Source organism: Stegostoma tigrinum, chromosome 26, assembly GCF_030684315.1.
Source record: "Stegostoma tigrinum isolate sSteTig4 chromosome 26, sSteTig4.hap1, whole genome shotgun sequence".
NCBI classification, from domain to species: domain Eukaryota; kingdom Metazoa; phylum Chordata; class Chondrichthyes; order Orectolobiformes; family Stegostomatidae; genus Stegostoma; species Stegostoma tigrinum.
Genome location: NC_081379.1, coordinates 41,600,905 through 41,617,665, shown reverse-complemented (window position 1 = coordinate 41,617,665; position 16,761 = coordinate 41,600,905). Strand labels below are relative to the sequence as shown.

The 16,761-nt window shown below is 39.5% G+C and overlaps 1 protein-coding gene across 4 annotated transcripts in view; it reads right to left on the bottom strand.

Annotated features, from left to right (window-relative positions):
• The window catches only part of mzt2b (mitotic spindle organizing protein 2B), a 32,011-nt gene that overhangs the window by 14,074 nt on the left and 1,176 nt on the right, over positions 1 to 16,761 (bottom strand). For 2 of the 4 annotated variants that reach the window (XM_048556018.2, XM_048556016.2), the window contains exons 2-4: positions 14,717 to 14,958; positions 10,013 to 10,161; positions 9,720 to 9,740 (exon numbers count right to left, since the gene is read on the bottom strand). In XM_048556018.2, the coding sequence (XP_048411975.1) occupies positions 9,720 to 9,740; positions 10,013 to 10,161; positions 14,717 to 14,898 (352 nt within the window). In that variant the 5' untranslated portion in view covers positions 14,899 to 14,958. The remainder of the gene's footprint in view (positions 1 to 9,719; positions 9,741 to 10,012; positions 10,162 to 14,716; positions 14,959 to 16,761) is intronic. The other 2 variants (XM_048556017.2, XM_048556019.2) reach the window with 1 other exon arrangement.

Below are 16,761 nucleotides of genomic sequence, written 5' to 3'. Positions count from 1 at the left end.
TTTTAACTACGTGCATCACGGAAGAACTGACTGAAAATTACTTGACAAACAATGTGAAAGAACAGAATTACATTCAGTAATTAGCCAAAAGCATTTCAGATGTTTGCACAAACGGATAGAGTGAACAAAGGGGTTTGATTTTCTTAAAGGAACCCCAATAGAAGACTTGCTTTTCATATTACATAAACAGTTTACACAACAGTGACTTTTTTTGCACAGTAGCAACTGGGGTTTGGTTTCTGGGAGAGCATTACAAAAAAAAACCATTTAAAATGGATCAATGCAAGTAAAATTTAAAACAAAGCATGTCATGTTGTAAAATACATTTATAGCATATTTAACAATGATATTATATGGATGACATTACACCAAAACACTCCTATCACATGTAAAATGTCTACGCATTTTTAAAAAAATGCAATTTGCGTAGTACATCTTCCCCAGTTTTTAAAAAAATGGAAACATGTTCAGTACAGAGTTACTCTATAATCTTCCACTGGGAGATCACTATTGTCCAACACAGATTTATGGTTTTACCTCAAGGGGTTCAAAGAAAGGAAGAGAATGGAAGTGAAGGAAATTGAGGAAGGAAGAAAGAACAGCGCCAGCAGTGAGAAGCTACAGTGCCCCTCCAAATGTTCACAGAAACCAAAAGATTGTACATAAAGACCTGAATTTAAAAGCTCACTAGCAAGGGCTCAGTTGATAGGAAAACTCACAAGAATTCGTCTAGCTCTTAAGAAAAGTGTAGGGTCAAGTCCCCGTTATAGAACAGCACTAATCACAGCCGTCAATCCCTAAATTGGTTTTATCAACAGTCAACTAACTTTTCAGAGATGATGCTTTCACACAATTAACCTCCTAAAAATAAATTATCACTGATTTAATGCTTTTCAAAGGCAACCTGATTGGGAGTAATCATCCCTAAAGTGTTAAGCATATATTCATAAATTATAATTAAAACTAATCTGAAGGTCCTTTGCTGACTATGATTCAATTCACATCACTGCACATTTCAAAACCCTAAGATGGTCAAAAACTTTTGTTCAAGCAACACACTTGTGGAGCAAAAGGTCATGAGCCATTAGTATTCTGCCCCAATAAAAATGATGAGAAATTATTGTTCAGACCACTTGGGCTATGCAATACAAAACTGGTATAGTGGTGCAGTCGTAGAGACCCTACGGTGGGACTGGTGAGCCTGGGTTCAAGTCCCATCTCCACCAGAGCTGTATAATAACATAGCTGAACAGATTGATTAGAAAAATGTTTTTTGAAAGAATTTTTTCAATTCATTTGCCTTAAGTATATTCTTATACTAGTTTGAGTAAAGATTATACCACAAGGACAAAAGAGTCCAATCCAATATATTTTGCCAATACAAAAGAATAGGGTCCAGTTCAACAGATACTGCCAGCACTCAGGAACCCAAGTGATTAATTATGGAAGTCTAACTGGCAAGTCTTGTTGGGTTGGCTGATCATTGGCATCATCATTTGGGCTCAGTTCTCTTTCTTACTTGACCTTTCCATGCATTTGCCTTCTAGCTGTGCTCATCAAGATTTTAAGTAAAGCCATGTTTGAACCTGTATTTTAAAATACAGGATCCTATGTAAACAGCAACTATCTCATCACAAAGTGAACGTGATCTACTGGCAGAGGAAATCCAACCAAACGTTATAACAAAAATTGCAAGACTGACCTTCAAGGAGATATACTATTATTTTAAAGAAAGAGATCAGTTCTGGCAAGTTAAAAGTTAAAATTCTGTGTAAAAATATGTTCTGACAAAAGCGGCAATTCAGGGAACATCCCTATTGCAGGGAAGAGGTTGCTCTGGTTGCCTGCCTCTCCTCTGCTGTCTTGTCAGCCTCCAGCAGCATTGCATTCACTGGTACCAACAATACCTTCCGCAACCTCAGGGTTATATAGGATCTTTCCTGCATTGTATAAAGAGAGCCATTTCATTCAAGTCTGAGCTTGATTCGACCCAGTGGGAATATTTTTAGTTTTTTTTTGAAAAAGAGAGAACTGATGGCAGTATCACTTATGTAACTTTAAGAAAAGGCAAGAGAAAATTACCGTCTTTTTTAGGAATGGGTTGGGGGAGGGGGAAGAGAGAAACAGGGGTGAAGAAATCTTAAACCCGGCATCTTCTCCACCCATTTCATTAAGTCTCACTGAGTCATGTACTGGTCAACAGGATATATAAACATGAAACTGACAAACAAGGTTGATCAGCTATTCAACATTTTCTCCCTCTCCCTCACTGGCAAGCACTAGCTAACTACTCAATAGAGGCTGAGAGCCCAAAATCTGGGCCATTACTGTTAAGAACTCATTTATATGGTAGAATGCAGTGGTCAATGATAGTAATGAATGACTCCAACCACCCACTGATTTTAAGATTACCATTTGAATTTAGAAATGCATGGCATTTCCCCTACCCTCACTGCTATGTCAGTCCTAATCAACAATCCCTTTCAACAATTTACAAAATAGATTTTATTTGTGGTTAAAGCACAAAGCAGATTCTAACACTGGTTTAAAGGCCATCACAATATATTGTGAATTTAAAACAGGAAATGCTTAAAAAGTTCAGGCAACATCTGTCGTGAAAGAAACAAAGATGATATTTCAAGTTGATAATCTCTCTTCTTCACTACAAATTGTGACATTTCTTCACAGCTGTCACAATGTAACAAACAAAGAGCAATGTCATTAAAGATGACTGCAGATATGTTCCTACCAGTTGTGCTACCATTCACTAACAGCTAAGTTGCTTTTACAAATAGCAACAGTATAACAACTGGTAACTGAATCTGTAGGGTAGCTTGTAATTATAATGTTGAATACCATTTTAACCCCAATTGATATTAAGACTGAAATAAGAATTGATTTTAATACAGAATGTGGCCAATTTGCTGGAATGAAAGATGCACTTTACCAAATATTTCTGCACTGTTGTGGATCAATCATTTTGTTTTTAGTGCATCAAATTCACTGAAATCAGAGCTTTGGAACATTTCTTTAGCTATCATCTTATCAGGAAAGAACTGGAAGAAATAAAAAGGTGAATTAACTCATTACCAGAACAGACCCTTCAAAATTCCATGCCAATTTACTATATTATGTAATTTGTATGGCTTCCATGTATGTTTGTGATCCAAATATCCATATTCCCAGATATCTCAAAGCATGCATTATTATAATGACAGCTGTAGCAAACCAAATAGGGGCAGCACGGTGGCTCAGTGGTTAGCACTGCAGCCTCACAGCTCAAGGGACCCGGGTTCGATTCCAGCCTCGGGCGACTGTCTGTGTGGAGTTTGCACATTCTCCCCGTGTCTGCGTGGGTTTCCTCTGGATGTTCCGGTTTCCTCCCACAGTCCAAAGATGTGCAGCTTAGGTGGATTGGCCATGCTAAATTGTTCAGTGTTCAGGGGTGTGTGGGTTATAGGAGGATGGGTCTGGGTGGGATGCTTCAAGGGGCAGTGTGGACTTGTTGGGCTGAAGGGCCTGTTTGCACACTGTAGGCAATCTAATCTAATCATTGGTTTTTTTGAGACTAACAGATCTGAGCAGATCCACACATAATATTGGAAGATCTTACGCATCACAGTAGGAGGATTCTAGATTTTTTGAGGGAAGGAGTGAAGATCAGCTTATTTTGAGGTGACTGACAGAGCATTTGTGTGGGAAGTTGCAGCTTACAGCTTCAAAATCTGAACTACTTAATCTCTGGGAATCAATACCTGTTGATATTTGATCTCCACAGATTAGAATATATCAGAAGTATACAAACGATGTAATGTGGAATAAACTTACATTTCTATAAGTGTTAGCACATCCCAATGGGCGACACATACAAGCTATCCTGAGGTGCAACGGCTGTTGCCATCTCACACACACCAAAATGTCACAATAAGGTGAATGAGGAGTTCATATTTGTTGTGGTCACATGGAGGGAATATCCCTGTTCTTAAAGTGGTGCCATAGGCTCCTTACCCAACTACCTACTGGAACAGACAGAAAAAGAGCTTTAATTTGCACAATCCTAGGAAATATCACTTAACCACAACCTTTGACTCAAAGTGCAAGTGTGCAATAAACTCAGTGAAAATTACATTTTACGGCTCCAGAAGCTACTTGTCTGAAGATTCAGTTGGAAAAAAAAGCACAAGTGAGTTAAATTTTCTTCCAAAGTAATACCTACTCTCCCAAGAACTATTTACCCTTACTGGTCTATGCTCAGCTTTTCAAAATCAAAGTATCAAAGTTTCAAAGCTCACATCACCATGGTCACCTCTACTCTACTGAGGTGCCCCATTACTTACTCAACTTCAATTCCAACACTACTGAAACTCCTGCCTAAGCTACAACCTACACAAACCCAAAGTAACTCATAATTCCCCCAACAATTGTTAATCACCAATCCAATCTTCACTAAGACTATATTAGTTCCCCATCTCCCAAAACAATTTTAGTTCTGTATATCTGTGAAGTCTTCCATCTAATTCTTCAAATTATCCCCTCCTTTTCCACTATTTGTGGTGGAAGGTTTAGCTCTGTCAGTTCTACTCCTCTGCCAAACTCCTCCAAAATCTCTAGCGCAATCTCAAAACCTGTCTATTCAGCCATTAATTTGACCAGAACCTCTAACTTGACTATCCTACATATCCAATACTGAAGCTATATAAATGTAAGTTGTCAAATGCAGTTAAGCCAGGGACATCAGACGATTCTGGGTTCAAAGAGCAGTCTGTGTTCATTCAGCTAATTAAGATGAGTATCAAAGATGTTATAATTAGTTATACCAGGCTGGGAGAGGATGCAAAAACATGAAGAAAAACTCATCATTCCTACTTCCAATCACGATTAATTCATCCCTAATGGAAAACATTTGTGAATTTAGTAAATATTAACCAAGGGCAGAATCAGCTTTGGCTCTAACACTCATTATCTCAGTCGGCATACTTAAGCAAAGTACCAGCCATTAGCTGATGTCTATGAATAAGGCTCTAACACCTTGTAGGGAGAAAAGAAAACCAAGTGATCACTGGCATCATACAGTGATGGAAAATGACTTCACAATCAATCCAGTAATCAACTGAGAGAGAGCCAACTTCAAGGAGCCAAGAATACAGCTGGGTCAGATGAGACTGGAAACAAAGGTTGTAGGCAAAAGAGTAGCTCTACAATTAGCTATCTTCAAAGAGCAGATTGTTCGGGCATAGTTAAAATATACGCCCTCAAAACGGAAAAGGTTGAACTAACAAATCCAGAGCATCCTGGATAACAGAAGGAAATAAAAATGAAATTAAAGAAGAAAGGTTGTGCTTATGGCAGCTGTCACATAGTAAATGTAACCGAGAACCAGGCTGAACACGGACAGTCAGAAGAGAGGAGGGATTAGAACATAAGAAATAGGAACAGGAATAAGCCATTCCAATCCAGTCTGTCCCACCATTCTAAAAGCTCAAGGCTGTTCAGCCCCATGCTTCAGCTCTTCTTTCATGACAAGATGAAACAAATACCAACTCCCTGGTATTTGGGGAAAAAAAAGTATATTGCTCCTCTTTAAATACTTTCGGTGATCTCGCCTCCACAACCCTCTGGAACAGACAATTCCAGACATTAGCACCCTTCGGAAGAAAAAATTTGCATCTCTGTTTTAAACAAGTGTCCTTATTCGTAACTATGTCCCTCTAACTGGAGAATCCCCAACAAATGGAAGCATCATCTTAACATCCACCCTATCAAGCCCCATCACCATCTCAAAAATCTCAGGATTACAAATAAAAATTCACAGTTAACACAGAAATCCCAAAAAATCTTCTTTAAACACAAAGGGTGGGGGAGAAAATGGAGAGATAGGGCCATAGAGGGAGCAAAACACAGATTTACACATGAACAAAGTAAATGAATACTTTGTATCTGACCTGACCCTACAAGGCAGATGCTGCCCAGGCCATGGTAAGGCAGGAGGAAGCTCAGTCAGTACGTGGGTTTAATACTGATATGGAAGTGATGTTAGAAATTGGATTGGCTGTTGGTAACTAAAGTTCAAAATACACTAGTGCCAGCTGAGATGCATCTAAGAATACTGAAGGAAATGACAGCAGAAATTGCAGGGCACTGGCAATGATCTTTCAACCTTATCTAGATTCAAAGGTTGTGCCGGATATATAGAATCATGTTTAAAAACTTTGTTAGAGCTCTTCGAAGATATAACGAACACAGTTAATAAAGGGGAACCGGAAGATATAATGTATTAGGATTTCCAGAAAGCATTCAATAAGATGCCACATAAAAAGGTAATGACATAAGACAGGAGTTCACAGTATTAGGGGGAATGTACTAGCATGAATTGAAGATTGGTTAACATAAAGAAGGCAGAGTCAAGATGAATGAGACTTTTCCAGGTCGGAAACAGTTAAGTAGTGGAACGTCACAAAGTATCTGTACCACAACCTCATTCATTTACTACATCAATGAACCAGAAGAGGGGAGCATGTACTGCATCCAAACTGCCAATGACAAAAAAAAATGGGAAAGGCATGTTGTGATGAAGACATGAAGAATCTGCAAAGAGATAGAAATCAGTCAAGTGAGTGGTCAAAAACCTGGCAGATAAACATTAATATAGGGAAGAAGGAGGTCATGCATTTTGATAGGGAAAAAAAAAATCAAAGGCAGATGTTAAAGAGCGCATTCAAGATGCTGTGGTTGGTTTGCTTGCTTGCTTGCAGACGTTTCATTACCCTGTTGGGTAACATTCTTAGCAGCCTCCAATGGAGCACTTTTGTGTTTTCCCGCCTGTTATTTAAACTCTGGGGTCCATTGAACTTGATTACCTCATTTCCAGTTTTCCTTCACAGTGGTGTATAGAACTAGACCCTATATATGTGATTGCTGATGGCCTTCTTGGTGGAGAGCTAGGACTCTAGGAATTCTGGTGCTTGTCTTTGTTTGGCCTGTCCTAGGATCCTGGTGCTGTCCCAATCGAACTGGTCGTTCTCCTTTTCCACGTGAATGGAGATGAGCTGGTTGTATTTTTTTGTTGCTAGTTGGTGTTCATGAGGCCAATTTTCTTCCTGTCTATCCAATGTAATGTTTGTTGCAGTCCTTGCATGAAATTTTGTATATTACGTTGGCTCTGTTCATTGTGGGTAAGGGGTCTTTAATTCAAATTAGCAGTTGGTGTAGGGTTGACATGGATTTGTCTGCTACTCTGATAATCAATTTTCGTAGGAGTTTTGTGGTCAGTTCAGATATGTTCTTGATGTATGGTAGCATGAGTATGTTAGGGCGTGCAATATCTTCCTGTTGTTGTTGGTGTGTTAGGCATCGTCAGATCCAGTTATTCAGGTATCCGTCGTGCTTAAAATACTTGGCGGAGGTACTCTTCTTCTTCTTCTTGGTGCCGTTCCGGGTTGCTACAGTGCGTTGTCACTCATTTAAATAGTGTTTTCATGCAACTTCATTTGGGAGTGTTGGTGTGGTTACTGTTGAAATTCAGTACTTGGTCAGTGTGTTCTGTGTAGCTTTGTAAAGAATTCCTCGTTGGCCATATCTTTTACCATGGCGTCCAGGAATGGGAGCTGTTAGTTCTTTTCTTTTTCCCTGGCAAATTTGAGGCCAGTGAGAGTGTTGTTTCTCAGTTGGTATGTCTCCTCTAATTTTTTTGTCATCAAACAAACCAAGTGTCTTCCACGTACCAGATCCATAGTCTGGGTCGGACTTGGGGAAGGGCCATGCTTTCAAATCTCTGTATCACCCTTCTGCTACAAATCCGGACTTAGGTGACTCCATGGGTGCGTCTGTGGTGACAATGTCACTGGGGGCTTGTTCTTTCAGTAGTATTGCTAGTGTTTCTCTTGCCAGCGGTATGTCAATGTGAATAAGGTGGTACCGTCAAATGACACCATGGTCTCGTCATCATGTATTCTCATGTCCTTAAGGGATTTGAGGAACTCCTGGGCTGCGTGAATTGAGTGGGGTGACTTGCTAACAAGGTGCTTTAATATTCGTTGTAACTCCTTGGCTAACCTATGTGTTGGTGTGCCTGGGAGGGAGACTGTGGGAGTGAAGGGTACTTCCTGTTTGTTTACTTTTGGTAGGCAGTAGAATCGGGCGGTGTTTGTCCCCTCTTGTTTCATTTCTCAGTGGTCCATTTTGATGATTTGTCCGGACTGTTTAAGTCTCTTTAGTGTGTTGATTATTTATTAACCAGTTGCGGTGTCGGGTTCATTTGCACTTGTCGGTATGTGTTCATGTGTGCTAGTAATGTCTGTGCTTTAGTGAGGTATTCCCGTTTGTTTAGTATTACTGTCATGCACCCTTTGCCCACTGGTAATATTAAGATGATTTTGTCTTTTTTCAGGCCTTCTAGAGCCTTCCTTTCTGATGTGTTGAGTATGTTAAGTTTGCTTTTTCCGGTCAGAGTCGGGACCACTATTTGTCTTAAGGCTTTGTGTCATTCCTCATTGATGTCTTCGGTCTTCAATTTGGTTTCTGGTGTGGCCAGAAATTAACTACAACGACAGAGATGCTAAAAAAATAGAATTTCTAGCCACACTAAAGACCAAAGACATCAATGAGGAAACACACGAAAAAAAGACCACCGAGAAATGAAACAAGAAGGGCTTGGTGAGGCCGCATCTGGAGTATTGTGTACAGTTTTTGACCCCATATTTAAATGAAGGATTTACTGGCATTGGATGTAGCTCAAGTGATTTATTAGGCTGATTCCTGGGTTGAAAGGATTATCAAAGATGGGTACTTTATGCTTTTAAAATTTAAAAGAATGAGGTGTGACCTATTGGAACATACAAAGATTCCATGCAGGCTTGACAGAGTAGATATTATGAAGTGGTTTCCACAAATGGGGAATCTCCTAATAGGGGACACTCATTTACAACTGAAATGCAAAAGAATTTCTTTCCTTAGGATGTTAGTGATTGATTTAAATTCCCTACTTAGGAGTTGTGGAGGTTAGGTCACTGAAAGCAAATGAAAAGGAGCTAGACAGATTTTCTTGTGACAAAGTAACTAATGTAGTCGAACGAAATATATAACTGAGGCAGGACATACTTCTGAACATGAAATTAAGACGTCCTAGTCAGAGTTAGAAGGTTTACAGCTCTAATTTATACTGTACATTAACACAGACATCTTTCTCCTTTCCAAAGTTTTTAAAGCATGTTTTTTTTTGCCTTGTTAGGGTCCCAGATTTTCACAAAAACATTCAAATGAATAACTGGAGCAATTTTTTGTTTCAACATCAGGATTTCAGTATGCACTTAATTTCATGCTGAAATTCCTTAAGAGAAACACTGTGATATGTCCTTAAAAAGAAGCAAGGCTTTCTTCCAACTTGCATTAAATTCACCGCAAGTTCTTGTTTGATTTGGCACACCATTCCTGGTTGAGTAGGTGGCAGGTCATACGCTCTTGGCTTCTGTTAATGGCTTTATTTTGACCTTTAGAATGTGTAGTGAATCAGTTTTTGGGCAAATTGTAACAGTGCCTACTGAACAACCTCCCTTCATGGAAGATCCTTGCTCTGAAACCATGGCCAAGATCAGGATGTCACTATGCTGTTTATCATACCTAGAAATAAGCCAGAGAACCTTGTACTTGTGATGGAAATAGAATTCATGACAATATGAGCCAGGTCCACATGCATCAAAGAATGGTTAAGAAACTGAACTTACCAGATTTGAACTTTTGATTATCTGCAAAGTGTTTTGAAATGTTTTTTAGATGCAGAGTAGACAAACACCCATTTTAAATTCATGATTTCAATTGTTAAAGTATGCAGAAATGCAACTAATGACTGAGAACTCGAATCTTTAAAAATCTTTACACTGTACCTCCGTGGAGCACACAAGCTCTGGATGAATAACAGCATTTGAGAAATTAGAAGCTCAAAATACACTGTACAGATGTAATGATAAATGTTATTGGGGAATTACTTCCAATCGTCAGTCAGCCATTAGTTTCTTACCTCTAGAGTCTGCAATGTTGCTTTGTGTTGTTGTGCATGGTGTCTCAGTCGAGGACATCTCTGCAATTCGGTGTCCTGCGCACATGGCTTTCAGCATCTGGAAAACTGCCAATGGAGCCACGTTCATCTTCAACAGATCCACAATAATCCTAACAGGTGGAAAACAGAAACAGCCAATAGATGAAAGAGATCCGTCCAGCACTCAGAGGACGAGTCACAAAATCAGTGAGCTCACACTTGACGTGCCACCTCAAGGAATATCACAAGGGTGAACAGTACAGTCTACAGTACAGAAAAATTGTGAAAAATATGAAGAGTAACTTACATAAAATCACAAAATGTCCCCAAAATTGCTGTACTCATAAAAGACAAAGACATGTCAAGTTGTTCAAAAGGCAAGATGAATGATTGGGAGATTTAGGCCATTGATCTCAACCTGGTGTCATTGAGGCAAAACAAATTACCCAAAGCAAGCTTTGGAACTTCTAAAAAAAATTTAAAAATTAACCCTTAAGTAAAATGTATGGAAATATATGCATCTTTCTGCTGAATCTGGATAAAGGTTAGAACACAAGACTACAATGAATGCAACTCACGTGCATAATCCCTACACTATACAGCACAGCAAATAATGAGCTTAAGAAAAGAAAAACTTGGATTTGTAGACTGAGTCCTTAGATAATGCATTCCATATTAAGAAACAGAAACTCTAAGTATGTGAACTTCTCATAAATTAGCCTAGTGATAGTGTAAGTGCATGCCAGATAGTCATTTGATCAAAACAGAAAATGGTAAAAGAATAGCAAACGAAAAAGAATGTACTGAAAACACACAAAATCGGTCAACATCTGGGAAATGGTAGGCAAACATTTCAATGTAAGCTTTCATCAAAAATGAGAAACATAGCATTCAAAAAGATTACAGGATTGAATTAACAATGAAAACAAAGAACGTCACAAGCAGCCTTCCTCATCAGAAATGGCAACAAAGGGAGATAATGTTACTTTCTGTACAAACCACTGCTATTGAAGGTATTAAAGATAACTGATGAAAAAAAATCTGATGAATAAACCTACATTTCTAGAACTACTTTCATGATCTCATTGTTCTCTTAAGTCTCACTGTTCTTGATGATGAATTTGAATGCAACAGGGCTGCACAAAACAGCAATGTAATAATGATCAGAAAATCTATTTTAATGGTGCAAACTGAGTGATGAATGTTGGTTAGCACATGGTTTAATGAGACCTTTTACACCCATACCAGTATGCAGATCTGGTCTTGGTTAAATATCTCATCCAAACAAAATAGGATCTCCAACAGTTCAACAATGGGAGTGCTGCAATTATATTTGTATTGTTTTGAAAAGGAAGGGTGACTAATTTGTGGTTAATTAAGAGAACTAAAAAAAAAGGATAGAATATATGAACATTAACAATTTTCACTGGTAGAACAGTCTGGAGCATAGCTTATAGTTAATATTCAGGGAGCGCTGTTCGGGGTGTATCAGGAGGCAATTCTTTGCTCAAGTGATTACAGAAATCCAAATTCCTCTGCCTCAAAAAGCACCGGAGTTGAAATAAATTCAAAATGTCAAAACCAAAGTTTTTGGTGGGCAAGGATAATAATGTGTTACGCAACTAAGGCAGGAAAATGAAGTCAAGATGTACTTCAGCTGGTTGAGCGTACCTAAAGGAGTGAACAAACAAAAAAAATCAATTGCTCAGAAATGCACTGACCTGCCAGCCAAGTTTATGATCTTATAAATTGAAGCATAATAACTTGGAGCACGAGTAGGCATTTAGGTACCTCAAGCCCACACAGCCATTTAATACACTTGTAGCTGATCTCATCTTGGTCTCAACTCCAACTTCTTGCTCACTCCCCATAACTCATTATTAATTAAAAACCTGCCTAACTTCCCCATGAACTTATTCAGTGTCCTAGCATCCACCACTCTCTAGGGTAGTGAATTCCACAGATTCATGACACTTTGAAAGTAGTTCTTCCTTATTTTAAGTTTGCCACCTTTTAACCTAAAACTATGACCTCTCTTTCTAGATTGCCCACACGGAGAAACACTTGCTCTACATTTACTGTGTCAATCCCATTTTGCATCTTATATACATAAATTAGATCTACTCTCATCCTTCTAAACTCAAGAGAATATAGGCCTAACCTGCTCAATCTCTCCTCAAAAGGTCAAACCTTTCATCTGAAATTAATCCAGTGAACCTCTGAAGAGGAATTTCCATAAGACCATGAATCATAAGACATAGGAGTGGAAGTAAGGCCATTTGGCCCATCCAGTCCACTCCGCTATTTAATCATGGCTGATGGGCATTTCAACTCCACTTACCCGCATTCTCCGCGTAGCCCTTGATTCCTTGTGAGATCAAGAATTTTATCAATCTCTGCCTTGAAGACATTTAATGTCCCGGCCTCCACTGCGCGCCGTGGCAATGAATTCCGTGGCAATGAGGCCCACCACTCTCTGGCTGAAGAAATGACTCCTCATTTCTGTTCTAAATTGACCCCCTCTAATTCTATGGTTGTGCCCACGGATCCTAGTCTCCCCACCTAACGGAAACAACTTCCCAGAGTCCACACTTTCTAAGCCATGCATTATCTTGTAAGTTTCTGTTAGATCTCCCCTCAACCTTCTAAACTCCAATGAATACAATCTCAGGATCCTCAGCCATTCATCATATATTAGACCTACCATTCCAAGGATCATCCGTGTGAATCTCCGCTGGACACGCTCCAGTGCCAGTACATCCTTCCTGACATGTGGGGCCCAAAACTGGACACAGTATTCTAAACGGGGCCTAACTAGAGTTTTATAAAGTCTCAGAAGCACATCGCTGCTTTTATATTCCAAGCCTCTCGAGATAAACGACAACATTACATTCGCTTTCTTAATCAAGGACTGAACCTGCAAGTTAACCTTTAGAGAATCCTGAACTAGCACTTTCAGATCCCTTTGTACTTCAGCTTTATGAATTTTCTCACTGTTTAGAAAATGGTCCACACCTGTATTCTTTCCAACTCATGACTTTCTGATTCAGAGACGTGAGAGCCAACACTGAGCCATGGCCAACTGCATGTAAAACTGAAGCACAGTATACATTGATTTTGCTGACTGCGTACTTTCTATTGTAGAATCAGAGTCGTACAGTATGGATATGGACTCTTCAGCCCAATATGTCCATGCTGACCAAGTTTCCTAAACTGAACTAGTCCCATTTGCCTGCATTTGGTCCATATCTCTCGAAATCTTTCTGAACCACATACTTGTCCAAATGTCTTTTAAAATATTCTAATTGTACGAGTCTCTACAACATCTTCTGGCAGCTTGTTCCATATGTGCGTGAAAAAAACTGTCCCTCAGGTCTCTTTAAAAAAACACACTTTCTCTTCTCATCTTAAACCTATGCCTTCTAGTTTTGGACTCCCCTACCCTGGGGAAAAGGGTTTGGCTATTCACCGTATCTATGCCCCTCATGATTTAGTAAACCTCTATAAAAGGTCACACCTCATCCTTCTACATGCCAGGAAAAATGTCCAAGCCTATCCAGCCTCTTTTTATAACTTTTTGCACTATTTTCAGTTTAATAACATCCTTCCCGCAGCAGGGGGACCAGAATTGAATGCAGCACTCCAAATATGGCCTTACTAATGTTTTGTACAGCCATAAAATGACATCCCAACTGCTAGGCTCAATGCACTGACCGATGAAGGCAAGACAAATGCGTTCTTCACCACCCATTCTACCTGTGACGCAACTTGCAAGGAACTATGTATCTGCACCTCTTGATCTCTCTGTTGAGCAACACTCCCCAGGGCCCTACTATTAATTGTGTCATGATGACCCAGTTTATCTTACCAAAATGCAACCCCTTGCACTTATTTGAAACAAACTCCATTGGCCATTCCTCAATTCACTGGTCCAGTTAATCAAGACCCTGTTGTACGCTTACATAACCTCGTTCACTGTCCACTATACAGCCAATTTTATTGTCATTTATATAAATAATTTGGATGACAAACAGGTGGATTCAACACCGTTCCATGTGGCACACAGCTAGCCACAGGCCTCCACGCTGAACAACAATACTCTATCATCACTCTCTGTCTCCTACCATCAAGCCAATTTTGTATCCAACTGGCTAGCTCTCCCATGTGATTTAACCTTACTAACCGGTCTACCATACGGAACCTTGTCAAAGGCCTTGCAGAAACAATCCTGTTCAAGGGATAATCTTAAACAAATGGCAATTGGTGCTGGATCAGTTGTGTTATATTTCTGAGATAGACTATTTTTGTTAAGCAAAGGGATTAAGGGATATGGACCAAAGGCAAGTAAATGGAGTAAAGCCACAGATCAGTCATGATCTCGTTAAATGGTAGAAAAGGCTCAAGGAGCTGAATGGCCCATTCCTGATCCTGTGCTCCTATAAAGATAAAAATTTGCGATTTCTGCATCTTAACATCATTATGATCCATTGCTTGTGAAAATAATTTCCTTCATTAGCCATTTACCTTTCCACAGGCTGGCATTATTTGCTTAGCTATGAAGAATCAGTTAAAGCTTGCAGGAAAGTATAATCATACTTCAAGTCAAAGAGCCATTCCAGCATTATCCAATTTTAAATTCAGATTTCCAGAGTTATTTCACACCTGTGGGATTATTTTCAGACTTACTTAAAGACTTCCTGGTCCATGACAATACCAGCAGCTTGTGTGAGCTCATACAATTCTAGCTCTTCTGCACTGAGGATCTTCTTCTTCTTGACTGAATATTTCTGTACATTTCCACTGACTGTGGCCAGGAGGGTTTGCTGCGCCTCTAGGCCAGAACTCGCAGCCTGCTGTGGTACAGCCATCTGTAATCACTGGAGCAGTCCTTCAAACTGAAATCCAATCTTCGGGCACTTCACCCATGGCTGTTGATGGTATAAATATGGTTACAAAGAGAGGTTGGATAGGCTGGGACTATTCCCCCCACCCCGGGCATAAAAGACTAAGTGGTGACATTACAGAGTTCTATAAACTCATGAGGGGCATAGAAAAGCCACAGCTTTTTCCCATGGTATGCTGTCAAGTTTTAGATACCACACAAGTTTAAGGTGAGAGGGGAGAGATACAAACGAGTCCAAAGATGTAATTTTGTGGGTGAATGTTGGGAACAAGCTGCTAGTGGTAGTGGTGGAAGCGAGTACAATTTCATCATTTAAGAAACATTTAGGCAAGTACATGGATGGGATAGATATGGAGCAATGTGGACCAAACAGCCTAAATGGGACTAATTTAGTTGTGAAAACTGGGCGGCATGGGCAAGTTGGGCCAAAGGGCCTGTTTCCACGCTGTTGACCTCTACGACTAAGTTAGAAGGCATTATCTCTTGCACTCGGTAAGATGAGCTCAGGAATGGAAACCCACACCTCAACCAGCAGGAAGTCTAGTTACATATGAATTCAATCATACACACTAAATTATCAGAATCTTAAAACAATTTATAGCTTGCAGCTATTTTGATTAATGTTTTCATGTTTACGTAAAAATCAGAGAAATTCTTTATTAATTTACATTCCAATTCTCCTATTCTTCACATGGAAAGTTTGATCTAAAACTTGAGGACACACACTTCACCTTGGTCGCAACTAATATCCTCTACAATTAGTTATTAGGATGCATTCGTACCACGATCACTGAATCCCATTCCCTCTTCCTGATATAACACGCTGTATCTCTTGAATGGCTCTGGCTTTTGCCCTCTAAACAGAAACTCCATGTCATTAGAGTTACAGAATCCTGAAAGTGTGGAAACGGGTCATTCAACAAACCCAATAAATCCACACCCAAAATCATCCATGCAATTTCCCATGGCTAATGCACCTAATCTTCACATCCCTGAACACCATGGGTAATTAAGCATGGCAAATTCACCTAACTTGCAAATCTTTGGATTGTGGGAGGAAACCCACGCAGCTACGGGGAGAACACACAAACACCACAAAGACAATTACCCAAGGCTGGAATCAAACCCGAGTCCCTGGAGCTGGGAGGCAGCAGTGCTAACCACTGACCCACTACGCTTAACGGTAACAAGTAGTTTAGTGGAAAGCTTAATAAAGAACAGATTTTGCATTATTTATCACAGAATTGCTGCATTAGTGAAATATAGCTGATGCTGGAAATCCAAAATTAAAAAAGAAATTGCTGGAAATACTCAACAGGTCAAGCAGAATTTGCAAAGAGAAACAGCTTGAACACTTCATCAGTTCTAATGAAAAGTAATTGACTTGAAACATTAACTTTGCTTATTCTTCCCTTAAAATATGCTGCCTGTCCTTAGTATCTATACTTTCTCTTTTCATTACTGCATTAACATCCAGTCTGTGACACAACAACAGTATTGCATAAAAATAACTCGTTTGTATATTCATTGTTATGCTGAACGTCACATTTATTAGGAAATATCATCTAGGATCTCTTTCGAATGATAAACCAGGGCGATAAACCAGGGCTTACAACATTAATTCGAAAGCAGGCTCTATAAACCTCTCTGATGAAGGGTCTAGGCCCGAAACGTCAGCTTTTGTGCTCCTGAGATGCTGCTTGGCCTGCTGTGTTCATCCAGCCTCACATTTTATTATCTATAAACCTGTCTTATGGGTTTCCTGGAGTTTGGAAGATTATTGGACTATTTAAGGTGTTTAAAAAGATAAAGTGATTTGATGAAACAA